This window comes from Parambassis ranga, chromosome 19 (assembly GCF_900634625.1).
Source record: "Parambassis ranga chromosome 19, fParRan2.1, whole genome shotgun sequence".
Taxonomy (NCBI): domain Eukaryota; kingdom Metazoa; phylum Chordata; class Actinopteri; family Ambassidae; genus Parambassis; species Parambassis ranga.
In genome coordinates this window covers 6,109,305-6,134,129 of record NC_041039.1, presented here as the reverse complement: position 1 = coordinate 6,134,129, position 24,825 = coordinate 6,109,305, and the positions used below count along the sequence as shown (strand labels likewise).

Genomic DNA, 24,825 nt, shown 5'->3' with positions numbered 1-24,825 from the left:
AAAAATCACACACACACAAAACCACACATGAGACAGCAGCGGGTGGTTCAGAGAAGGAGACGGGATGAGATGAGACGGCAGCAGCGGTTTAAACCAGGTCGGTGTGAGTGACTGGAGACAGAGGAGAGGGATGGAAATCTGCCTAGACAGGGAGAGACACGCTCACCTTTACTCACTAATCCATGCTGATACCCATCCGTCTCACATGCACGCACACAGACACAGACGTTACAGAAGGTGAAACTTTAAATCAGAAAAGCAAGGACACCGCAAGGGGCTTAATGTCTTAAAATGAATCACCTGTGGACATCAGAGTAATGAGAACACGCTTCAGTTCAGTGCGCACTGACTAAAATGCAAATTTGTATTTATCTAGGGACACATGAGTCATCGCTGGTACAAAGATTAAAAGAGGGAAAAGAAAAAAGGACAAAAAGGAAAAAAGGAAAAGGGAGTTTTCACTTCATCCATCCATCCATGGGGGGGGGGGGGGGGGGGGGGATTGTCATCAAACATGACTTGGCAACCTTACAAATCATATTAAAATTAAGATTAAGATTAAGATTAAGAAACCTTTATTAGTCCATTATATTTTTGTTATTGTCATATTAAATGTCTCGTAGCAAAGGCTAACATTAGCTTGTTTAGGGTACCTTGCTGAAAGTGTATTTGTAAAAATAAAAGGCAATAATATTGTTCTGTGTTTTTGAATAAACGAATAAATGTTATAATAACTTGGGAAATTTCCCATTTTTTTACAGTGCACATTATTTCAAAAAACATAACTTTTCCTAACTTTACAGTGTTTCAATAACTCAGTTTGTACTCTATTAGACCTCATCAGATTGTGAGTCAGAGGAAATGTAACCCTAAAAAACAACAACAAAAAAACTAATGAATCATGCTAAACTCCCTCATTTACATCACACACAGCAGAAACAGGCAAACCTGTGATTTCAACACTTCCTGTGTTTGGCTTGTGTCCTGCAGGCCCTATGATCTATTCACATTTGATATTACTTAAGCAGAAGTCATTTATTCTTGGTAGCACTTTTGCGAAACATCTTGCATTGATCTAACACGTCACTTTCTTTCTTACACCTCTTGTAGGAGACATAAATGCACCGACAACTTACTCTTCCCTCCATTTCTGCCTACTTTATGAATGGAGAACACCGATTGTGACTGGTGAGTACTGATTTGAAATTATATCTTAATACAATTTAATTTATTATTTATTCTACTATGTTTTATTCATGGAAACTGTATTATTTTGCGTATTCTGAAACCATTTTTCGGGGTGTTTATTATTGTGATCATTGTTTATTGATTTATTTATTTTTTTGGCAGTCAGAGGGAAAAAAAATATTTATTTTAGTTGTGTTGATATATAAACTGCTCTCTTTGTATATATGTTAAAATATGCCAACATAATTTGTCAATTTTGCATTTTAGGGTTTCTAATCTCAGAAAATGTTTCAACATTTCATTCATTATTTTTTTTCTATGAAAAATCACCTCACTGTCTGACTTAAATATTAAAGGATAACATAGTTGTGTAGGTTTATAAACAAAAGTTCTCTGTGTGTCTTTTTTCGTACAGAAAAAAAAGGAGAAGGTGAAAAGAAGAAGGTGAAAAGGGGAAACTGAAAAGTTCCTGAAACCTAAAACTTTCCATGGTGTGATTGCTCAGTCATTAAGAAATAATCTCCCCACCTTCAGCCTTTGATTCACCAAATATGACCTCAGACACCAACTTTACAATGTCGTTAAACCTCACAACCCCAGTTCCTGGTGGTGCTGGTGGCGGCGGCTGTCCGCCTGTTGGTATTCAGCTAGAAGGTCTGATCATGCCCCCCGTCCTCACCATCGATGTCATACTGGGGCTGCTGGGAAATGCAGTTGCTTTTTGGATCTTCTGCTTTAAGCTGAAGGCCTGGAACCCCAACAACCTATTCCTCTTCAACCTAGTGATCGCCGACTTCATGGCTCTTGTCAGTCTGCCTCTGAGGATAGACGCTTTGATCCGGGGCCACTGGGTGTTTGGAGATGGCATCTGCAGGATCAACCTCTTCCTGATGTTTTCAAACCGCTCGGCCAGTATTGCACTCATGACTGTGGTGGCAATTTACCGTTACTTTAAGGTGAGGGAAGGCTGTTTGCAACTTGCTTGTGCTATTAAATCTAAAAATGCTAGCATGTTAGCCTAACTGTAGTCCAATAGTCATAACAGAAGTGCTTTGGAGACATGCCATGAGACTTCTTTTTTTGGGTAGTGAATTATTTTGGAGAAAAGGCTGCAGTTGTTGCCATGGCAACTGAAACAATTATGCTCTTTTGAAACCTAACCAAGTACACAATCCAAAATCCTAAACAGGAACTGCGCTAGTTAAATGTTCCTCATCTTGAAATGCCAAGCAATTCGGGACACAACAGTTGCTTCATCACTGTCCTCCCCTCTTGTTTCAGGTTGTCCACCCTCATCACCGGTTCAACCGCATGACCAAGTGGCAGGCTGTGTTCGTGTCTGCATTTGTGTGGCTGCTGGTCATCAGTCCTCGGCTTCCCATGCTGGCTTACAGCCACATCAAAGGCAGCGGGGATCGCACCCAGTGCTTCTTTTTTACCTCTTACAAAGAGGCGTCCCGGGCCATCATCATCCTGGTGGCCATGCACCGCATCCTGACAGTGCTGGAGTTCATCCTTCCCATGGCCATGCTGCTCTTCTGCTCCATCCGGATCGCCACCTTCCTGAAGGATCGACAGATGGGAAAACCTGGCAAGGTGCGCAAGGCCATGCGAGTGTGCATTGTCATCGTTGTGGTGTTTATGGTGTGCTTCATGCCCACCACCATGACGACCATCGGGGTGTGGGTGATCCGCACGTACCGCCCATGGGACTGCAGTGCCTTCTACACCTTTACCCAGCTTACCATTGTGTCTTTGGGGTTGAACTTCCTGAACTCGGCCCTGGACCCCATCGTCTACATCTTCTCAAGCTCCATGTTCAGGAAGGCCTTGCTGGCTGCGCTGCCTGGTCCCCTCCGCTGTGGACAGAACAAAGACAAAAACACGACTTCCTCCTCAGGAACTCAGTCCACCAACCAACAGGAACTAAAATCCATGAGGTCTGACAGACAGAGTGAGGCTTCATAACAAGCTGCTCCTCCATAATAATGACTATACCAGGCAATGAAACATTTCATTCCTGCTCAGATGACCTTAATATTTGTAGTACTTTCTGTTTATTTTGTACATTCTCTCTTAAAATCAAATGCATTTCTATGTTGTTACAAATAAAAAAAAATATATAAAATGCAGTTAAAATTAGAAAATGCTAAAAAAAAAACCTTAAAAAAATAAAAGATTTATAAAAAAAATCATTATAGTAATAATAATAAATACATTATAACGGAAATAAGAAAACTACAAATAAATCAATTAAAGTATTACAATTAGGTCCTTCTGTCTGCTTCATTTACCATAATCAGTGCCAATATTTATAATGTATTATTAACTGCTTCTTCTTTTGACTGGTGTCTATTAAATGCTAAGTCCACTTTCTGCACTCCAAAAATCAGTGAAAATAGCCTCATGTAACTGAAAGTGCAGGACTAACTGTGCAACAACGCCCTCTGCTGGACAAAAAGTACAATCACATACAAATAAGCTGCAACATTTTTAAATGTTATAAAAAAAAGAGTGGATCGGAGACACAAGTTGTAGCACTTGAATACAGGTGAGGCTGTCAGTGATGCGTCCATACTCCTCGGTTGTATTGTTTGCTATCTCTCTCTCTTTCACACACACACACACACACACACACACACACGCCTGCGCAGACTCAGCACACAGCACTCCCCTGACGCTCGACAGAAACGTCTTCTGCAGAGCGCACAGGCCGGGGATGCGCTCGATTTATGTCTCCAATACGCACGACTGAACGAAGCCTTTGTTGACATATGCAGGAGATGAACAGTAGCTCCACCAGCTTGAGCGGAACCCGGGTAACAAAAGTAACTGTCCCTTGAGTGTGTTTTGGTGGGGTGGCTGGATCGTCTCTGCGTATTGGATGCGCGTTATTCTATCCGTCTATTAGCGTTTTTTTTATTTCATCCATATCGCGGTGGACTAACGCGCTGCCGGAGGAGCAGGTGGAGAGGGATGGAGGAGCGGATCCTACCTTCCTGCTTTCATTTATCCGACAAGCAGCTGTAATCCTCCGGTAACAGCGCCGCAGGGTGTTATCAGTGCTCCACGGTGAGTTCACTGACACCTTTTATTATCGCTACCCCGATTTCTTTTCATGCTGGACGAACACATTCTCTTTAAAACCCCCGATTTATCCTGTTCAAATGATTTTTGTGATGATGTTCACTTATCTTCACGATGATTCCAGTGTGTTCCACCTTTTCGCAGCATGCCAATATTACTGTCAGCCAGTATGTGATGCTAGGATTTCTGTTTTTACGCAGCCTTTTAAATCTTACCATATCTAATACATCTACAATATCATGCAGTCCACCATCCTACTGTATTTTATTATTTTTTTCTTTCGTGTTTTTCACCAAAATTTGTGAAATTTATGTGAAATAGTGGGCCTGCATGAATGAATTTATTTTATTTATTAACATTTTTATACTTTATTAATATAGGTAATATATTTAAGACACTCCTGTTTTTAAGCATTTTTCTTTTTTACAATAGAAAAACATATTATTTAGTAAAAAATAAAAAAAAAATATTTATTATCTGCACCGCTGTTTGAGGCTGTATTTGATTTTTAAATTGAAAACATGGACATATTTTCATGTTTATTTTTAAAGCAGAAACATGCTCTCTACTAGGGGTGGAACGGTTCACTAAATCCACGGTTCGGTTTGTATCACGGTTCTGAGGTCACGGTTTTCGGTTCGGTTCGGTTCTCATTGTTGAGGATTTTTCTACTTTGGAAATACCATAGCTGAGCACAAAATATAGATCCTAATTATCCAACATTTACCATATTTAAGAATCAGTTCAGTGTTTCCCCTATCATTATATCAGGTGAACTCAATTTCATTTCTTTTAAATTTCTATATAGCACCAGATCATAACAGAAGCCATTTAAGAAAACCTTTCCTATAGAACAGGTGTACACCTTGTTCTTTGATTAAACAAACTAAACAGCTCATGTTATTTATCTTATTTGCACGGCAGCATGTCATTTCTGTCTGCATGGTTGTGCGATTACAATTCACCGCTGCTCTCTGTGCACAGAGGCACGATGCGTGTACAACACAGACACAAGCGCAGACAAACACACACACAGAGACACATGTGCGCACATACTCCCACCGTCGGACAGAGAACGACATGCTACTTGGATAGCCTGAACTCTATGACTACACTAGGCTAAGCTAACGGTGCTGATTCCCGTGGTTTTCTTTTTCTTTTTGCCATTGAAACATGCTATTTACATCCCGCTCTGTAAGCATTGATGGGACACCTGCGGCAGCTTTGCGCACGATTGGACACAGAGTGCTGTGGGTCTCTCTGCTCTGCCTGCAGCTGAACCTGCTGCGTGAAGCTACAGTGACTGACCGCTTGTACATGCGCTGAGGCGGGGGAGGAGCTCACGGCCGCTGCTTGTCAAAGACAGTAGCCTGACTGCAGAATGATTTCACGTCAGTCTCCAAACGTCACCAGAGAGAGTCACTAGTTGCTTTAGATTAAAAAAAAAAAAAAGTTTGGAAAGCCGCCAAATTTAGTGAGAGAGACGCCAAGTTGCCAACACTCGTCTCCATGCTGTGGTAAAAATGCCTCTCTGTATTACTTGATGCGCATGTCCAGAACCGAACAGAACACTCACCTTCCTGAACCGTCCCACACTCCTAATGGTAACATAGGTTTATTTCACGTTCAAGTTTTGTCAATAGTTCTGTAGGGCTGCTGGGAGTTTTTTTCTTATCAAGTGCTAAAAACTGCAATTCCTTAAATGGCCACTTGAGGCTGGAAAAAGTGAGACAAGCACCTCCAAGCCAAAATGTCTGACTCTAAATAAGCATATAACAGATAAATCAGGAGAAAATCCATATGCATTAATCACATCTTGGTACCCCCCCCCCCCCCCCCCTCTAGGTTCTGAGACCCGTCATCCTGCATGGCCTCAGTGGCTTCAGGGTTCTGGGGCACAGCTGCTTGCTGCTCACACTCCAAACTGCCGAGATCTGGAGGTCAAAAAGTAGGAAGAGGATGCTCACCTCCGTTTATGTCATCCACCCGGAGATGTTCCGGAGTGCCCAGTCTCGGGGGTGGAGCTGTGTCTCCAGGGCCCATGGTGGTGGAGGTGGGGGAGCCTGGAGGTGGAGGGTCAGGGCCTGGTGAGGGCAACAGAAAGCTGTTTGAGGCATGTCGGTGCGGAGACCTGGATCGAGTTCGTAAACTGGTGATGCCTGAAAATGTGAACAGCCGGGACACGGCAGGGAGGAAATCAACACCACTCCACTTTGCTGCAGGTGAGAGGGTAGATACAGTACACTTTCATTCTGGAGTTTACGTTCTCCACCTTGATGATGACAGTCACTGAAACTGCTTCCTCTTTGTAAAGCCTTGTTAGACTGTTGCAGCATGCCTCTGCTTCACTGTATATTCTTTGAATAATTTATCAGGATAGATTTGAAATGAGACACAAAGACGTCTGAGAGCTCAGACAGTGAATGAATAATAAATTACAGGGCTGATGAATGACTTGTGATTTTTAACTTAAAACTCTCTTGTATGTCTCTAGGTTTTGGCCGTAAAGATGTGGTGGACTTCCTCCTCCAGAATGGATCTGACGTCCACGCCAGAGATGATGGAGGGCTGATATCCCTCCATAACGCCTGCTCCTTCGGCCATGCTGAGGTACCTGCAGCTGTGACATATCTGATTTTGTCTTTTAAACTTCTGGGAGCTTTGCACCATTGTGTGGTTTCCCGTGTAGGTGGTGAGATTGTTGCTTTACCATGGGGCGGATGCAAATGCCAGAGACAACTGGAACTACACTCCGCTCCATGAGGCGGCCATCAAAGGGAAGATTGACGTGTGCATAGGTAGGACATCGGTCCGTGTTTTACCAGATCAGTCACTGTGTGTGTCAAAGTGACACGTAGTTATTGCAATGTTTTTTGTGTACGTAGTGCTCTTGCAGCATGGTGCTGAGCCAACCATCAGGAACACAGATGGTCGAACTGCTCTGGATTTGGCGGAACCATCCACTAAAGCAGTTCTGACAGGTGAGGAGATCAGATAAACAGACACTGGGGTTTATTTTTTACAGTGGGCTAACATGTTAAGCTTAAAGTGCAGCCATGGAATTACTATTAAAGTCAACCATATCCTTGTCCCTGGATTTTTCCGCGATTTTCCTTACTAATGTGAAAAATATGAACAAAAGTAAACAACACTGTGCTAATGTTGCTCTGGAACATGACAAAGAAAGGAGTTTTATCCATAGTGTTTCTTGTTTTTTAGGAGAATACAGAAAAGACGAACTTCTGGAAAGTGCAAGGTGCTGGTCTCTGCCTCACTCCCTAAATGACTGAAATAACCTTATTATTCCTGAAATGACCTTATTACACTGTTTGGTCATGCTGATATCCCAACAGGAGTGGGAACGAGGAGAAGCTCATGGCTTTGCTGACGCGACTAAATGTCAACTGTCACGCCAGCGATGGACGAAAGGTGAATATGATGCCAACAGTGTTGGCAAGTGTTGGCTGCCATCTTTTTTGTTTGGCTTTTATGCTGAGATTTAAATTCTGACTGAATGTTGTTGCTGCAGTGTAAGCATCAGCTGGTTGTGTTGTTTTTTTTAGTCGACACCGTTACACCTGGCAGCAGGGTACAACCGTGTCAAGACGGTGCAGCTGTTACTGCAGCATGGTGCTGATGTGCACGCCAAGGACAAGGGGTAAGAGGACTTTTTCTGAGTCCTCATAACATTAGATTGGCTATGCATATCCAATACAATTTCCTTTGCAGATATTACAAGTAACCATTATACTTGTTGAAGTAACCTCCATACCTTAGCCAAGTCTGGAACTGAAGCATCAGAGTAGACATTCACTTGAGTCTTGCACAGGAATGGACTGCTGGGCTGAAGACCAGCAAAAATATCTCCACCTCTCTAGAAAAGACACCTCCAAGCCAGACTGAAGTATGAGGATGCTCTAGTCACTAGAGCACTAGAGTCTAGTGCATCTGGGAATCTTGTAAGAGTCCAAGAACTCACAAAAAAAGACTATTAGTGTGTCTTAGTCGTTTTCTCATCCAACATTGCAAGAATCTGAAGCATATGTGTTTTCTAGTGAAGAATTCCCTTCAGTAGAGCAAAGTGAACACTACTGACTGGCCTGCACAAAGTACTGAGTGCACTAAAGACCAGGGTCCATGCCAGGAGACCAGCGTGAGGGCTTAGAGGGAATTCTGTGCCCTGAGTTTTTCCTCTTGCTGCATAGTGGGAATATACTTGCAGCTTCAGGTTTAAAAAAGATCAAAATAAATAGGACCTGATATTTCCTCTTTATATAAGGTTAGCTAGCAGGGACACCAGTATGAGTAACAGTACTGCTGTGTTCTGTGTCTTTCAGGGACCTGGTTCCTCTTCACAACGCCTGTTCATATGGCCACTATGAAGTGACTGAGCTGTTGGTGAAGGTATGAGTTTAGAGGTTTTTCTTGTCAGAAATGTTCACTGCTTCCTGTCTGATCATGTGTCTGTGCGTTCAGCATGGGGCCTGTGTTAACGCCATGGACCTGTGGCAGTTCACCCCTCTGCACGAAGCTGCTTCCAAGAACCGCATGGAGGTAAAGAACGGAGAGTTAAAGGTAGGGTAGGAGATTTCATTCTGATGCATTGTTAAATTAATAATAATAATAATTGAAACCTTTATTAGTCCCACAATGGGGAAATTGCTTAAGGCAGCCCAGCAAAGAGTGCCATACACCAGTGAGTACACTGGAGGCTATGCAGGTAAAGTGTCTTGCCCAAGGACACACAACAGTGACTAGGGAGGAGTTGGGATTGAACCACCAACCTTCCGGTTACGGGTCATCTGTGGAAGCTATAAAACGCTAAAAACATCAGCCAATCCTACGAGGCGCCCCTGCGCGGAGTATTGGCTGGTTGTCACACTCTTCCTGCTCTGCGCACACCAGAGAGGTACGTGCATGATGGCCGAAGTCACAGACTGGTTGGGAGGCGTGGCTTCGGGGTGAGCTCGGACAGAAAGGGGCGTGTGTTTACTTTTAAAATCTGGCTGACTCTCACTGAGTTTTCAAAATCTCCTACCCTACCTTTAAAGCGAAATATTTTTGGGACGATTTGTTTTGATTTAGCCACAAGATGGCAGTGGTTCACATCACTGGTTGCTTGTACAGGTGTGTTCACTGCTGCTGACCTACGGCGCTGACCCCACCTCTTTGAACTGCCACAATAAAAGCTCCATCGACCTCGCTCCAACCACGCAGCTGAAGGAACGACTCGCCTGTATGTCCTATTAACCTCTGTACGTGAAGAGGTAGAAAATATGAAAATATTTAATTAGGAGTGTTTTCTTTGGCAGATGAGTTCAGAGGTCACAGCCTGCTCCAGGCGGCCCGGGATGCCGATATGTTTCGAGTCAAGAAGCATCTGACCCTGGAGACCATCAACTTCAAACATCCACACGTTCAGGAGACGGCACTGGTAATATACCTTTCCTTTTGTTTCCTCTGTGGCAGCGAAACGGCAATTTTGTGTAAATGTCTGATAATTAATTGTGGGTTTTCAGCATTGTGCGTCCGCCTCTCCATATCCAAGGAGGAAGCAGGTATGTGAACTCCTCCTGAGGAAGGGAGCCAACGTCAACGAGAGGACTAAAGAGTAAGTCCTGTGGCGGATTGTATTTGACTTGTGATGTCACTGTGTTTCTGAGTCTGCTGTGATGTCACTCTTTCCCTCAGCCTGCTGACGCCCCTCCACCTGGCGTCGGAGAAAGCCCACAATGACGTCATTGAGGTGTTGGTCAAGCACGAAGCAAAGGTTAGTAGCCAGAAGCAGTTGTTGGTGTTGGCCTTCTATTGCAGTAGCAAACTTCTCATGTGCTGTTTACCTACAGGTGAATGCGGTGGATCATCTGGGCCAGACAGCGCTGCATCGGGCCGCTCACTGCGGACATCTGCAGACCTGCAGGCTGCTGCTGATGGCAGGCTGTGACCCCCTGCTCACGTCGCTGCAAGGGTTCTTACCCTCACAGCTGGGCAATGAGAGCATCCAGGAGATACTGCAAGGTGGCTCTGAGCATCACAAAGCATTATTAGGAATGGGTTTTGATTTGATTAGTCATTGTTTCATGCTTGTGCCTCAGCAGAAGGAGCACTGATTGGCAACTCTGAAGTCAACCGACAGCTGCTGGAGGCCTCAAAATCAGGAGACCTGGACACTGTTAAGGTGGATTTCACAACAAATTTCTACCCCCTCTTTTAATTCTCTGTTTTGTAACTGTAGAAGATCTTAGTATTAGGCAAATACAACCTCAGATGAACAACAACATCACAAAGAAGATTAAATGTAAAAAGGCGTACAAACGTTTGAACGTGCCTATATGTGAATGACATTCATCTCTATGATCAGAGAGAAGCCTGCATGAACATTAGAGTGTCTCTCATCTCTCTGTAGAAGGTCTGCACGACTCAAAATGTGAACTGCAGGGACGTGGAGGGTCGACAGTCAACGCCACTGCACTTCGCCGCCGGTTATAACCGCCTAGCTGTTGTTCAGTTTCTGCTGCAGCACGGAGCTGACGTACATGCCAAGGATAAAGGGTGAGGTCCTAATGTGGTGAACCTATGCTGAATGTCCTAAAAGAATTTATCATTCATATTCCTCATGTGCATAATCAGACAAATTAAATGCATCTTTCCTTTAAAAATTAGCAGCATCACAAAATGAGTTTTACCTTTAAGTGGTCTCTGTGTCTCTCAGAGGTCTGGTTCCCCTCCATAACGCCTGTTCGTATGGTCACTATGAGGTTGCAGAACTGTTGGTTCTTTGCGGCGCTGTCGTCAATGTGGCCGACCTCTGGAAGTTTACACCGCTGCACGAAGCTGCCGCCAAAGGCAAATATGGCATCTGCAAACTCCTGCTGCAGGTATGCACATACATACAGTACATACATAAATTTGGTCAAATGTGACACAAATGTGTAAAAAGTATCAGGTTTTAAATTATGTCCTGCCTTCAGCACGGCGCTGATCCGACCAGGAAGAACCGGGATGGTAACACCCCTCTTGATCTGGTTAAGGACGCTGATACTGACATCCAGGACCTGCTGCGAGGCGACGCCGCCCTGTTGGATGCCGCCAAGAAAGGCTGTCTGGCACGAGTGAAGAAACTCTGCACGCGAGACAATGTCAACTGTAGAGACACACAAGGGAGACATTCCACCCCGCTGCACCTGGCAGGTGAGAAGACACACACACACATCTGACCCAAAGGACTGAATCACTACGAACAAGTAATGATGCCAGACTGTTGTGTGTTTGTTATAGCGGGTTATAATAACCTGGAGGTTGCAGAGTACCTGTTACAGCACGGAGCAGAGGTCAACTCTCAGGACAAAGGAGGACTGATTCCTCTGCACAATGCTGCCTCCTATGGGGTGAGTCGGGGATAACATCCACTTACCACTAGAGGAGTGTGCAATCGCCTGTACACATTTTGGTTTAAACTGTGGTTAAAATGACCTCAGTGCTTTTATTTGAGGAGAGCTTTACTCTGACACTTACACGCACACATATGCACAATGAGATTGATAACTGCTGATTGAAGAGACAGAAAGAGGGCTCACAGCTGACGAGGGGTGAACTGTATTACTAGTGTGTAAGTGTACTTATTATTACTGCTGTTATGGAGACACTGAGGTTCACACTCTCACAATGTGAGCAATGTTTTGCTATTTGCGGACAGAGAATATCTGCATAATCTACCTGTAGAAAATGCTGGTAATGATTAAAGTTTGCTTCCTAAAATACAGCACCCTTTTCAAAATAAAAGCCTTATCAGTGTGAACAAACTGATGAGTCTGATTCGTTTCCTGACCTGCAGCACGTGGATGTGGCTGCTCTCCTCATCAAGTACGACGCCTGTGTCAACGCCACAGACAAGTGGGCATTCACTCCTCTGCACGAGGCGGCTCAGAAGGGTCGTACGCAGCTCTGTGCGCTCCTTTTGGCTCATGGTGCTGACCCCACCTTGCGGAACCAGGAAGGGCAGTCATCACTGAACCTGGTCGGGGTTTGTGTCCATCTGACTTAAAGGGACAGTAAACTAAAGTATAATGTACTTATAGTTCAATTTTTGTAAACCTTCTTCCTTTCATTCTCTACATCCCTTCTGGCAGGCTGACGATGTTCGGGCTTTGCTAACGGCAGCGATGCCTCCCTCTGTTCTTCCTGGCTGTTATAAACCTCAGGTTATAAGGGTAGCAGCATCGGTTGCTGGTGGTCCACCAGTCGCTGTCGTCCCGCCACTACTCTCCTCTTCTTCCCCCTCTTTCTCATCTTCTTCCCCTACTCCTTCTCCTCTCCTCCTTCACACATCTTCTTCCTCCACCTCATCTTCTGGTCTTGATGCCACAGCTGCGCTTACAAACAACAGTAATTCCACCACTGCCTCAAACTCCACATCTTCACCACAGCCGTCATCATCATCATCATCTGCATTCACTGAGATGTCAGCTTTGCTGTCGGTCGCTGAGGGATCACTATGTGCCGAGAAGAAAGAGGAAGGTAAGTGTACATGGACATCTCCTCACATGGGTTAAAGTTAGCTACAGTAGCTTCACTCTGCTAACAAAGCAGGAACACAAAGTTGAGTTGTGTGTGTGTGTGTACTTGCAGGACCTGAGCTCAGTATCTGTCAGTTCTTAAAGAATCTGGGACTGGAGCATCTTCTGGAAATCTTTCTCAGGGAACAGGTGAGTTTAGCAACAAGAAGAAAGGATCATTCATCATTTAAACGTTTTGTGTTAAAAAAATGCTGCTTTCTTTGAAAAACACAAAAAAACAGAAAGCAAGGAGACTAAATCTGAACTACACTTCAGAACCTGCCAGAGAATCTTCATGATATTATGTTTCTTTTAGCATCACAGTCATCCAGTTTGTACATTCATAACACAATGCAACACATGCAGTGAATTAATTAATACCACTAATTTGATTAAATGTGAACAAATCCTTTCATTAATCAGATTAGTTTCCTTCAGATTTTCCATTTATTTTCACACTAATTTAAAACAAAACAGGGATTTATTTTGAAAGTACAAGGACATGGTGGATAGAGCACACATAAATGGGTGTGGTGTCACAGATGACTGCAAACATTTTACTTTTTCCAGTTCTATTTACAGGTTGAAATTGTTATGTATTTAGTTGTAATATTCATTTTATGCAGAGGGCCTAGAAATGCCACATGCCAATAAATGTCCATACAAAGATAAAAAAAAAACATGTATCCCTGTGTGTGTGCAGATTACTCTGGATGTGCTGGTGGAGATGGGTCACCGTGAGCTGAAGGAGATCGGCATAAACGCCTACGGACACAGACACAAGATCATCAAAGGAGTGGAGAGGCTCATCAGCGGGCCGCAGAGTGAGGACACACATGCGCACTTCAACGCAGAGTTCAGCAACCCACACACACGTTCTCTTATCTACTAGCAGCAATTCCACTATCAGAGCTAAATTTTATGTGCTTTTTTTAAGTATAAGAAATGTAAGAAGAGCTGTAGCATCATTTGTAATGTGTGTGCGTGTGTATGCGTCAGGTCTGAACCCCTATCTAACGCTTAACACGGCTAACAGTGGGACAATTTTGATTGACCTTGCATCCGACGACAAGGAGTTCCAGTCAGTGGAGGAGGAGGTACACACTGTTCCTGCGGCTCAGATGAACGCTTTTAACAGCACGTTAATGACAGCTGGTGTTAACGATGAGTTTGTGTTGATTAGATGCAGAGCACGATTAGAGAGCACCGAGACGGCGGCCATGCTGGAGGAGTCTTTAACAGATACAACCTGGTCAAGGTAACATACCGCCATCTGTGTTTTCACAGCCTAGAGTAAGGCAGATAGGAAATTGAACTGACCTTTGACCTCTGTTTCAGATCCAGAAAGTGTGCAACAAGAAACTGTGGGAAAGGTACAGCCACCGCAGGAAGGAGGTGTCAGAGGAAAACCACAACCACTCCAACGAGCGCATGTTGTTTCACGGTAAGAATACGAACAGGAAAAAGTAGAAGTTCAACCGTGGCAATAAAGCAGCTAAAATACAAATGCTTCCATTCAGGTTCTCCGTTCGTCAACGCCATCATTCACAAAGGTTTTGACGAGCGCCATGCCTACATTGGGGGGATGTTCGGCGCTGGGATTTACTTTGCAGAGAACTCGTCGAAGAGTAACCAGTACGTCTACGGTATCGGAGGAGGGACGGGGTGTCCGCTGCACAAAGACCGCTCCTGCTACATCTGCCACAGGTGCACCATATTTCAGAGTCTTCCAAACAAATTTTAAATGCACATGTCTACTCACAGTTTTTGTGTCTTTCTCAGGCACCTGTTGTTCTGCAGGGTGACTCTGGGTAAATCCTTCCTGCAGTTCAGTGCCATGAAGATGGCTCACTCACCGCCGGGTCACCACTCGGTCACGGGCAGGCCGAGTGTCAATGGCCTCGCTCTGGCTGAGTACGTCATTTACAGAGGAGAGCAGGTCAGAAATAGCATTTTATTATGTATCTTTATTTTATTTACTTGTATTTAGTTAGATTCATACAAGCCTGAATTGAAGCATCACTGTGTGGATCTTGTTGTTGTATCAGCTTCAATTTTTCTCTGAAGGGCAGAGTCATCGACATAAAACTGCAGGAAGACAGAACATCATTATATAAGTGGAGAGCGCAGCTTGTGCTCAGACAATTGTAATTGTACATGTAATGTCTTCTGCCGAAACCAATAGCTGTCCAGAAGTGGCTCTTCACAATCCCGCATAAATAGACGTCCACTCGAGCAATCAGCGGCGCGATGGGCAAGTGAAATTACATGCAGAGGTCGGCTTTGTAGCTGATAGCTGGAGAGCAGCGAGGCTGAAGAGATGAAGATGAGCTAAGGGGGCATTAGAGCCAAGGCTGCTAGCTACTTTTCTCTGAACTGTGTCATATCACACTGTCTGTTTCCTGTGAGACAAACTGTGTTTATACAGACATATAACAATAACTTTAAATATATGGGATACATTTGTGAAAACATTTCTCTCGTTACTGAATGTCAGCGAACGCCTCTCTGCTGCTCCACAGGCCTATCCAGAGTACCTGATCACCTACCAGATCATGAAGCCCGAAGCGCCTGCTGACGGATGAAGCCGAGGGAATCAGCTGAGCCTTCGTTTCTTGAACTGCATGCACAAAGAAAAAATACAAATTATTATTTATACAATGTATAAAACGTAGGTTTTTATCAGATGCCTGTTTTTTATGGTTTGTTTTATGCACTTTATATTAACAATGGTTTGTGTCATGTGATGTGATGATTTTGTTTGTCGTCCAGTGATTTCAGGGTACCAAGCTTTTTTTTTATAAAGGTTGTGTCAAACATCAGTGCCGAATAAAGTTTGGCATCGAAATTCTCAACACTAATATGGGATCTTTAAAAATCCCTTTCTTCCAAAAAAAAATCTTTACATGTTGCTCGGCAACATCCTAACGAGGTGAAGTGTTAATATCATTTGACAAAGATGTTATGTGTACATTTATTTTTTGGTACAAGCATGTCCTGAACATTTCTACAATGGGAAAAAAAAAAACTTTTGTTGGATTTTGAAGCAGTCTGAGGCACTGATTTAACTCTGAGAAGCTGTGCCTCAATGAAGTGCAGCTTCTGATTGCTTAGCAGCCAATTACATACATATGAGTCAGTCTGAGCATGTCATCCTCCACAGCATCCTTGCTGCACCCAGACCCAGATTTAAGCCTCCAAATTTGACCGTTTTCTGACTTTATTGTAGCTTTCATCAATGTTAGCTTAGCGCTAACTTATGTTCATGTTTTAAATGTGGTTATTTTAGCCTCATGACTAAACTTATATTTGCTGCCCCAATCTCATTGCTGTATTAAAAATACAGTGAGGCTGCAGTGTTAGAAGCAAGTAATCAAACTCCTAAAATCAGACTAAAAACCTGCAGAGGAAACACTGACTGTCGCCTGATATGTGAAGTTAATGGGCGCTAATGGCGATGCTCTGGCACGCTGATGTACAGGGAAGCAGCAGCTGAAGGTATTGTGACTGATGTAACAAAATGGTGCTATTTTTAAAGCTTCTTTCACCACTCCCCATACCATGAAGTGCAAAACTGGTATTGGTGTTAGTGGTTAGATGTGTTTGTTGCACTTGATTTCTATAAATGCTTGTCAACAACGTTTCATTTAATAAATGATGGTTCGAAAAAAAAAAAAGATTTTGAGAAACTGAGAAATTTTTATTTTGAAAATTTGAGATCAAACCGTTTTCATGGATTGTCATCGACTGTACACCTCAGCTGTTAAGGCTATGCATTGCAATTTCACACAGTAATGGAAACATCTTGAGTGGTGACACTTCGTCCTGGGCTTTAATGACACGTCAGCCTGAGTCTCATGGGTTCCAGGAGCCCTGTCAGTCAGGATGACAGCAACACAGATTGAACACATGCCAGCTTTAGTCAGCATCACCGTTCAGGTCAAAGCGTCTGACCTGCATCATTTGCGTTACTTGTTTTGTCAAGGTCTAATATGTGTTCCTGTCATAAAGGACGTAGCCGCAATTGTGTTTAATATTAGCTCAGACCAAGAAAAAGGCATGCTAAAATATGCTATATGCAGCCTAATTCTATTTAAAAACACCATCTTAAGTCAGATAAGGGATCCAGATGATGTACACACAAAGTGCTCAAATCAGCAAATTTATTTTAATCCTTCAGAGGAAAAAAAAAAAGGGGTGGGGGAAGGCTTCTGGCAGGCTGAAGTTCAATTGCCGAGTTAATCCTGCAAAACAATACCTTAGCAATTTTTTTATAAACATTGTATAATTAAGAAAGTCTTACCTCAGTAGGATTTCCTTTCAGACCCAGCCACTGGTTGGGACGGTCTTGGAGCATTGGCAGCAGTGAAGGGAGAGGCCACAGGGATGTATACATCTGGGGAATATTTAGTGTGGGACAAGAATTGTCTTGCTCGCTGGTAGCCATTTCTGGACTGGATAATGTGGGTTGGTGCCTTTGGGAGAGTGCCCTGTGGTTCGTCCAACATGATGGGTTCTGGAAAAGATTCTACTGGCCTCCTGTTGTATAGGAAGAACCTGTCAGGAGCTCCAACTGCAGCATGCTCATCCTGGGGGGCAGACCAAGCTCCAGCACCGTAGAGGGCAGCACCGTTGGGAGCAGACCAAGCTCCAGCGTCGTAGGGGGCAGACCCAGCTCCAGCGCCGTAGGGGGCAGCGCCGTAGGGGGCAGATCCAGCTCCAGCGCCGTAGGGGGCAGCGCCGTAGGGGGCAGATCCAGCTCCAGCGCCGTAGGGGGCGGCGCCGTAGGGGGCAGCGCCGTAGGGGGCAGCGCCGTAGGGGGCAGTCCCAGCTCCAGCGCCGTAGGGGGCAGCGCCGTAGGGGGCAGCGGCGTAGGGGGCAGACCCAGCTCCAGCGCCGTATGGGGCAGCGCCGTAGGGGGCAGACCCAGCTCCAGCGCCGTATGGGGCAACGCCGTAGGGGACAGACCCAGCTCCAGCGCCGTATGGGCCAGCGCCGTAGGGGACAGACCCAGCTCCAGCGCCGTATGGGCCAGCGCCGTAGGGGACAGACCCAGCTCCAGCGCCGTAGGGGGCAGCGCCGTAGGGGGCAGACCCAGCTCCAGCGCCGTAGGGGCCGGTGCCGTAGGGGACAGTCCCAGCTCCAGCGCCGTATGGGGCAGTGCCGTAGGGGGCAGACCCAGCTCCAGCGCCGTATGGGGCAGCGCCGTAGGGGGCAGACCCAGCTCCAGCGCCGTAGGGGGCAGACCCAGCTCCAGCGCCGTAGGGGGCAGACCCAGCTCCAGCGCCGTAGGGGGCAGACCCAGCTCCAGCGCCGTAGGGGGCAGACCCAGCTCCAGCGCCGTAGGGGGCAGACCCAGCTCCAGCGCCGTAGGGGGCAGCGCCGTAGGGGGCAGACCCAGCTCCAGCGCCGTAGGGGGCAGCGCCGTAGGGGGCAGACCCAGCTCCAGCGCCGTAGGGGGCAGCGCCGTAGGGGGCAGACCCAGCTCCAGCGCCGTAGGGGGCAGCGCCGTAGGGGCAGCGCCGTAGGGGGCAGCGCCGTAGGGGGCAGACCCAGCTCCAGCGCCGTAGGGGGCAGCGCCGTAGGGGGCAGACCCAGCTCCAGCGCTGTAGGGGGCAGCGCCGTAGGGGGCAGCGCCGTAGGGGGCAGACCCAGCTCCAGCGCCGTAGGGGTCAGACCAGGGAGCAGGCCCAGCTCCAGCTGCAGCGCCAGCCTGCCCCCCTGCTCCAGCGTCAGCTGCAGCGCTGTAGGGGGCAGACCCATTCTCGGTATTGGCAGGGGCTGAAATTTCAGGCGCCTCATAGATGGGCTTACTAGGTCTCTTCTCTGTACCTGCAGGAGGGTTAACAAATAAGGGGTTGTAAGGATGAGCTTCAGGTGCACTGGGGGAGCCTTGAGTCACAACAAACCTGTCTGGCTTATAGTTTGGTACAGAACTCGCACCTGCTTTGGTTCCAGTGGTAGAGGAATCTGACTCAGCATCTGGTCCATCAACTACCTTTAAGTTGTAGGGATACTTGTAGTCTAGACAAAGACATGTTGGAGTCAATGAGAGAAAAAGCACCTGCATTTAACAGTTGACATGTTAGCAATCTTACCAGCTTTTGTTAAATAAAGGCTAGCACCAAAACGGAACAGCAGACAGAACCAAATAACCCTGCAAAACAGGAATACAGATAAATAAAACTTTAACAATCTGTTTAAGAGCCCCAAAACATAAAAACCAAGTCACCTCAAAATGACTGCCAGCTCCATATTCAATCCAGCATGGCAATTCAATACCAACAGCCTGATAAAGGTTGTCTGTCAACTGGCAAACTGCAGAGAAGCTGCTCTTTATACTATCTGTGCTCTAATTCCACTCATCAAAGACACCTGGAGCCCAATCAGTGCATGTACCAGCTGTCTTCAACCATGCTCTTGTCAGAATCAACCATGATGCTTGTTTTGAGGTGAGTTGTTTGATGTTTATTGTGTTTGTTTTGTGCTAGGTTCTTTTACAGGAAACATTTGTCTTTCTCAACAGGATTTCCTGGATTTGGTTCCTGCTTGTTAGCGCTGGAGTTTGTTCCCTTACAGCTACAGTTTGTTATGGATGCTAAATTACAAAACTGATTAACACTTTGGCCTAGTTTGCTTTGCTAAAGCTTGACTTTTTTATGAAAATGTGAACTCTGGTTTCAGGTTAAACAGGCTCTGATGGAAGCTCCACTGGAGGCTTTGATGCTGGATCTGCTGGAAACATGGCTACAAGCTACAGTGGTAGGTCTGTCTGTGCAGCACTCCTCAGGATGAGCGTCCTGCAGGTGGAAATCCTGACTGGTTTTCCCTGTACAACTAGAGGCTGTCAGGTTCTTTCCCAGCCTTGAGCATGTCAGAGTCTGAGGAGGAGCCACAAGGCACATCCCTTGAGATGCCTTCATCGTACATCATCCAGTCCAGCAATGGATACCAGCATGCAAGAGAAGTCCTGTGACTGGGTACAAGGGACAAACTAATAAGGTAACTCTACTTCCAACCCTGATGTTTAAACTATGGACAAACCTTTTTACTGATGTCTTTGTTTTACCTGCAGGTGGACCTCATCAGCAGAGATTCAGCCTTCAAGTCTAACATGTGCATGAAATTAACCTAATAAAATCTCACAATGGAAGTTGTGTTCATGTGTACTTGTAACATCTGAGGTATCAGAAAATGCCATGAAATGAAAGCACTTTAAAAGCACACACCAGAATAATGCCAACCTAGCATCTTGAACAACTCTGAGGATAAATAATGTTCCTGTGTGCCTATTGACTGGCTGTGAAAGAAGGCAGTAGCAGTGAAGAGGTTTAAGAACAATCTCAGCCTTCTACTCCCAGAGATGAAAGTGCACACAGACAGCCCATAAAGCTGGCTGTGTCTTGTTTCTCTGCCTGACCTTTTTGGCCTTGATGCTGCAGCTACATTTCATGAGTGGAACAAAGGCTTCAAACAGTGAGAGGCAGCAGTGTGATGGCCAGGGCTGATGCCCAAACAGTGATTTTGATGTAAACCCAAACTCTAATAAGCATACAATCATACATGCTCTTCAGGTGAAGATGAACCTGCAGTTTTATTTTAGCTCAAACAAGTTAATTCTAGTAAGGAGTTACACAGCATGCAGCATGACATGAGAGCATGCAGCACCTGGGTGTCAGGGTTTGATGCATAATAGCATATGATATATTTTTTTTATGACTGGGGAAGATAAAGCTGTCATTGTTTGTGCTGCAAGTCAATCAGGTTATTTAAAAACAGAAAGCATTATGGGTAGAGATCCTGAGGACTCTAGCATAAGTGTTTAAATGTAGGGTTTTTTTGCTACTCTGTCCATAATATAATATGTAATATTTGTGGATTTACATCCTAACATTCTGGTAGAATGCTATGTTATGGTCGAAATCACCAAAACCTACAGTTTACTCCTACTCATAGAGCGCCTTCTAGATGAAATGCAGAACGTTTTTGGGAGACTGTCATGCAGAGAGTTGGATGGGTCTCCTTAAAAAAAAGAAATATTGCCCTATGAAAATTTTTCTTATTTCCCTCTTCCTCTCTTCCTGTCTCTACGTGTCCTGCTGGAAGCTAATCAGCTCTGACCTCTCCATCTGGATCCAGTCACTGAGCTCCACCTGTTTGTCCTCATAAGTGTCACAAAAGTGACACTGAAACAAGTTTTCACCTTGAGCTTCACTCACTTTGATTCTTCCCCATGGAAACTGGTGTCGCTGTTGTCCTATAAGTCACAAAAGAAACATGTTTTTATTTACATTAATTTAATAGAGGTTTATTTGGATTGACTCGCTTAAGCCTCAAGGAACAACAATTTTGGGTGCTTCTGCATTGACCTCCTTTTGATTTAAACCTCTTAACTGCCAAAACAATCTGTCACAACTTCACAGAAAATGATTAGTGTAGCAATAATAAATAGGTAATTGATTATCATCGTTTGCACAGTGCCACTTCCATGTAATGTTTGTACATAGAGTTTTTGACCTCCACTATGGCAGCCTGTCCTGCCTGATTTCTTAGCAACAGCTTGAGCCACAACTAGCGTCTATTTTTGTTGATTGGAACCTGACTGAAACATTTAGAACACACAGCCGGGTGCTCTTCTGATCTGTTGTTTTGCCTAATGTTGAATTTGGCTCCACAAACTCTGCAGGAGAAGGACGAGCCTGCAATTACCTGAAGAGGCAATTAGACACTGAAAGTAATGATGTAATTGTTATTAATTACCCCCCCCCCCTTATCAGCTGTCTTTAACATATCAAAGGCAGGTTCAACGTAAACCCTCACATCAAACAGCTAGGTTCAAAATGTTACTCCATCACTGCATCCATTACTCAAACAGTCAGTCGTCCCTACTGTACAAGAAGTTCAAGTGACTGAATAATTAGGGCATGGCAAATAGAAGCATATGTAATACATAATAAAATTCTGTTGGATTATCTGTGTTGATATTACATTTTAGTTACAGTTTATTACATTTGACTATTAGTTTTACATTTAAATCATTCATTCAGATAGCATAATGAATAAACATGTGATCACACAGACCATCACAACACCCATTTCCCTAAGAGGATTAATCAAGTTAATCTTAAACTTAATCTTAACACAAATGCACTTAAGGATCAAATCCGTTTTGTCTTGTAGAAAATTAGTTGCTGTTTTTTTGGATGGAAATAATAATAAATGTCAAAATATTTTCATATTTGACTGATAACATGATGGAATGTGAGCTGCCAACACAGAATTACTAAGACACGCCTGCTGGATTTTGTGTTAGCAGCAGGGTGGGGAAGTAAAATCATTTCCACTGTGTGTGTTTCATGTGATACAATCAGCATTAAAGGAGCCTGACAACTTGTCAACTCTGACAGCAGCTGTCAGGTCACAGCGTTACATGCTGGCTTAGCTGCTGTGGCATTTCATTGGTCAAACATATCAATAGGATGATTTGAGGTTGGTAAACAGACCCAGGAGGGGCTTTAAGAACAGAAATAAAGCATAACTTAAACATATGATTTCTGATTCTGACATATAATGCTGGAATGGTGGAATATTAAACATCACATACAGGTTCCAATATTTTAGGAAAAGATAAATCTGGAGACATCATTTTGCAAAATAAAACAACACATTTGCAGAGTCGAATTTTGAGGACAGTTGTATGTCTAAGGTTACCATGATAGTGGCTACTGGATGAATCACATCCACAGTGTATCAGGCAAGAGAATCCAGGGTATTTAGGGGTCGAGGATGCTCAGGGGTCCTGTATCTGACCCGGGATAATGCAACTGTCCGTGGGTCCAGAAGAGTTGAAAGGCATCATGTCTAAAGAAATCTCCGCCTCGCACTCATACTGCAGGATGGCAGGCAGCAGTAAGTTCCGGTGGTTCTGGGAATCATCCGAGACAACAGAAACTTTGTCAAAGTGCTCCAGGTCTCCAGGAACCAGTCTCTGTGCTCCGGGACCCGGCATGGTGCAGGCCTCCTTCTGCATGGTGGTATCATGATGGTAAGAGACCAGCTCATTGCTGAAGTCCACCGTCTCCACCGTGGAAGTGGAGCAATATTTATTACAGCCAAGGATGGTGGAGAAGGCTTTCCTGAAGTCGGCATTGAAGGCGTAGATTACTGGATTCAGGGATGAGTTGGCCCAGCCGAACCACACAAAGATGCTGAAGGTGGTGTCACTTACGCACGGTGGCCCTCCGAGCTTATCCACGTCGCAGAAAGGCACCACGCAATTCAGGACGAAAAAGGGCAGCCAGCAGAACACAAAGACTCCCATGATGATGGACAGAGTCTTTAAAACTTTTGTCTCCCTTTTAAAAGACGTTTTTAATGAGCTTTCATCGTGCGCTGAGGAGCGGTGGCGATGGTTTTGCGCACGGGATCCTGCCGCCCTCTCCAAAGACGAGATCCGTCTTATTTGGGTTTGCGCAATGCGGAAAATGCGCGTGTAAGTCCCCACCATGATCACCACAGGAATGTAGAAGCTGATAAGGGACGAAGAGATAGCGTAAGTCCGGTTCAGGCTCGCATTGCAGTCATCCGGGTTGTTGGCTGTCGAGTTGTCCGCTTCAGCGCGGTGCCAGTTGAGCTGCACAGGTATGAAGGAGATGAGGATGGAGAGCGTCCACGCGACACCGATCATCAGGAATGCGAATCTGCGCGTCATTTTGCGCTCGTACTTAAACGGACTGGAGATGGCCCAGTACCGATCCATGCTGATGATACACAGGTTGAGGATGGACGCGGTGGAGCACATGATGTCGAAGGCGACCCAGGTGTCACAGAAACGGCCGAAGAGCCAGATGCCGGCCACCTCGGACACCGCCCTCCATGGCATCACCAGTACGGCGACAAACAGGTCGGACACTGCCAAAGAGATGACGAAAGAGTTGGTGACTTTTGAGCGCAGGTGGCGAAACTTGATGACCGCGGCGCAAACCAGAGTGTTACCCAATAAGGTGGAGATGATCAGGACGCACAGGACACAGCCGGTGAGCGCGCGGAGGCTGAGATCTCCACCCGGTCCGGTGCTCTCCGCTCCTGCTGTGACCACATGATGCTGGTCCAAGTGGTGGTTCTGACTCTTATTATAAAAACTCTCCATGGATACCCAGACTCACTTAATCGGTGCCACATCCCTGTCATGACGCGCTCCCATCCTTTCTCCAGACACACAATAAGCTCTGCTTTTCAACGCGACACGCAACACAAATATTGAAACCCTGTTTTGTTCCAAAACCTATAAACAGTGAGATGATCCTGCGCACACCAGCTGACAGAGCTGCTGTCCTCTCTGAGGGACTGAGTCTGCAGATGGAGACCCCCGCGCTTAAATACAGCCTAAAGTATATTTATCCTCTTGAGCCTTTGAGATATTCAGCCTCACATTAAAATCATCACTGGGTGCTAAATCATTGCTCCTTGGATTTGTTTATTCATTGTAAGAATAAATAAACAATAAAAAAACTATTTTTTATGCCAGAAAAGCTCAGCAATAATTTGCTGCAAGAATAGAAACCCTTATCATCTCTGTCTGTTAATAATAAAATCCAAATTTAAATGTTTTTTTTTAGTCCATCATTTTAGTTTATAATGAAGTAGAATGTTAGCAGGTTATCCAAAAAAAACTTTCATTAATTTCATGTAGTCTTTCTTTTTGTTTTTGTTTAGTTTTGCCCGATTGCAGCCGCTAGTTGTTGTTGTTCTTTTTATTTTCTTTACTCTTTATTTTTACAAAATATAAAGTGCCAATAAAAGGAAATACTCAGGGGGACAAAGCTAAAATTTACAGCAGGGACATTAATGAAGGTGAACTCTGCCCTCTAGTGGACAAACCCTTACAGCAACAACAGCCCAGAGACCATGAAATGACACTGAGTAGGTTTACATATCATAAAAAAAACATTTCAGAATGATTTACAGTATTCAGTTCAGATTGTTTATGTGTGTT

The 24,825-nt window shown here is 44.8% G+C and overlaps 3 protein-coding genes across 3 annotated transcripts; 2 read left to right on the top strand and 1 right to left on the bottom strand.

Annotated features, from left to right (window-relative positions):
- The first annotated feature begins 1,014 nt into the window (after positions 1-1,014).
- On the top strand, positions 1,015-3,328 carry LOC114452262 (hydroxycarboxylic acid receptor 3-like). The gene is made up of 3 exons (XM_028431480.1): positions 1,015-1,188; positions 1,604-2,144; positions 2,470-3,328. Exons 2-3 carry the CDS (start codon positions 1,740-1,742, stop codon positions 3,154-3,156), a joined length of 1,092 nt encoding a protein of 363 aa, XP_028287281.1. The 5' UTR covers positions 1,015-1,188; positions 1,604-1,739; the 3' UTR covers positions 3,157-3,328.
- A 2,814-nt stretch (positions 3,329-6,142) lies between these two features.
- LOC114451606 (poly [ADP-ribose] polymerase tankyrase-2-like) lies at positions 6,143-15,423 on the top strand. Its single transcript, XM_028430363.1, has 29 exons — positions 6,143-6,497; positions 6,770-6,885; positions 6,965-7,073; positions 7,161-7,256; positions 7,495-7,531; positions 7,629-7,704; positions 7,839-7,933; positions 8,613-8,679; positions 8,752-8,829; positions 9,403-9,511; positions 9,588-9,709; positions 9,795-9,886; positions 9,967-10,045; positions 10,122-10,293; positions 10,371-10,453; positions 10,682-10,827; positions 10,988-11,153; positions 11,247-11,466; positions 11,554-11,663; positions 12,110-12,298; positions 12,405-12,792; positions 12,904-12,980; positions 13,534-13,654; positions 13,830-13,927; positions 14,014-14,088; positions 14,169-14,274; positions 14,351-14,537; positions 14,613-14,769; positions 15,353-15,423. The coding sequence occupies exons 1-29, from the start codon at positions 6,143-6,145 to the stop codon at positions 15,413-15,415; spliced, it is 3,789 nt and encodes a 1,262-aa protein (XP_028286164.1). The 3' UTR covers positions 15,416-15,423.
- A 7,197-nt stretch (positions 15,424-22,620) lies between these two features.
- Positions 22,621-23,979, bottom strand: LOC114451605 (D(5)-like dopamine receptor). Its single transcript, XM_028430362.1, has one exon. The coding sequence runs from the start codon at positions 23,977-23,979 to the stop codon at positions 22,621-22,623; it is 1,359 nt and encodes a 452-aa protein (XP_028286163.1).
- Between the last annotated feature and the right edge of the window lie 846 nt (positions 23,980-24,825).